General features: G+C 33.2%; 1 protein-coding gene across 1 annotated transcript in view; it reads left to right on the plus strand.

The window, feature by feature from the left end:
• Positions 1-236: 236 nt before the first annotated feature.
• LOC108547209 (uncharacterized) overlaps positions 237-1,710 on the plus strand; it is a 60,248-nt gene continuing 58,774 nt past the window's right edge. The window contains exon 1 of the mRNA XM_017899619.1: positions 237-359. Coding sequence (XP_017755108.1) covers positions 237-359 — 123 coding nt within the window. The remainder of the gene's footprint in view (positions 360-1,710) is intronic.

Here is a 1,710-nt window from a genome sequence, read left to right on the forward strand (position 1 = left end):
GAGGAAGGAAGAAAAGGGAAGAGAAAGGAAGGGAAGTTCGACAGAGGTTGGCAGAACGAGGAAGTAGTGCTATTATTCGGTTCGATCGAGCAAGTTGGAAAGTAACTCGACGTCGGAGGAAGAAAAGCAAGAGACGTAGTGGGGTGTGGATGTTCCGGTGGTGAAGTTCGTAGAAAAAGGCAAGCAGAGTGTGAACATCGGTCGATAACAGAGGAGAGAGGAAAATCGTCGACGTGATGAGGCGGTGGAATATTTTGTGTTTCCTGTGGATCGCAGTGATCCTGAGGATAGAGGGTCTCGTTGCTGCTGAGGCTGACCCGGCGCTGCTGACGGACACTGACCTAGCTCATTTCCAACAGGTGAGAACAGGTTTCGTTTTGGTTTTTATTATTAAATTTCTTGCTATTTTTTGTCACGGCATTGAAGACAATTGGTGTTCTTAATTCTGTTGACGCTTACGTCGAGTATATTCGTCGTGAAGTGTTGACAATTCTTTGTTCAATGACGAGTAAATTCGTCGCGAAAAGGTGACAATTCTTTGTTCAATGACGAGTAAATTCGTCGCCAAGAGGTGACAATTCTTTGTTCGACGACGAGTATGTTCGTCATGAAGAGGTGACAATGCTTTGTTCAATGACGAGTATATTCGTCGCGAAGAGGTGATAATTCTTTGTTCAATGACGAGTAAATTCGTCGCCAAGAGGTAACAATTCTTTGTTCGACGACGAGTATGTTCGTCATGAAGAGGTGACAATGCTTTGTTCAACGACGAGTATATTCGTCGCAATGAGAGGTTAATTCTTTGTTTACGACGAGTATATTCGTCGCGAAGAGGTGACAATTCTTTGTTCAATGACGAGTATATTCGTCGCGAAGAGGTGACAATGCTTTGTTCAACGACGAGTATGTTCGTCATGAAGAAATGACAATTCCTCGTTCGACGAATATGTAAGTCGTGGAGAAAAAGTAATCTGCTTTAGCTGCTTAAAGTACGATGTGGTACGATAAGTTAAAATATATTCGTAATTTTGAAACATTTTACAGAAACTAATGCTTGATTATATAATATAAATATATTTTTAATTCCGAATATTGCTTCTTTTATAGATAAATCGAATTTTGAATTGGAATATCAATTTTTTGAAAAAATAACCTTTTATTTTGTTATAATTCCTTTCAATTTTACAGCACAGTGCATTTACTCTGTTTTCGCCGAGTATAGTTGTCGCTTAAAAATAATTGAGCATACAGGTGTAGACAATTTTGAAATATGACTTTCTAAGATATTAGGTACTTCGATTACGTCTATGTTTGTGACGTTTTAAATTCACCTAATTATATGAATTATTCTTGTTTAGTTCTTTTAGTTTATCCGTGGAAGAAGTTTATTGTTACTAAAATTCATAATATTACATAATAATACCAAAATATTATTTTTATTGTGTAATTTCTAATATTTCTAAATTTCTAAAATTAATTTATAATTTGATAAAATTAATATCGATTTTTATCGAAATGCAAACATAATTACACATACTCATTTACTTTTTATCAATTTAATTTATTATTATCGTTATATATACATACTATTATATATTGATATTATAATATTATATAATATATATATATATATATATTAATTATAATTTACAATATACAATATAATTATATTATATAACATAATATATATTTATTACATGTATTATATAT

This window comes from Eufriesea mexicana, unplaced genomic scaffold (genome assembly GCF_001483705.2).
Source record: "Eufriesea mexicana isolate 0111107269 unplaced genomic scaffold, ASM148370v2 scaffold953, whole genome shotgun sequence".
NCBI classification, from domain to species: Eukaryota; Metazoa; Arthropoda; class Insecta; order Hymenoptera; family Apidae; genus Eufriesea; species Eufriesea mexicana.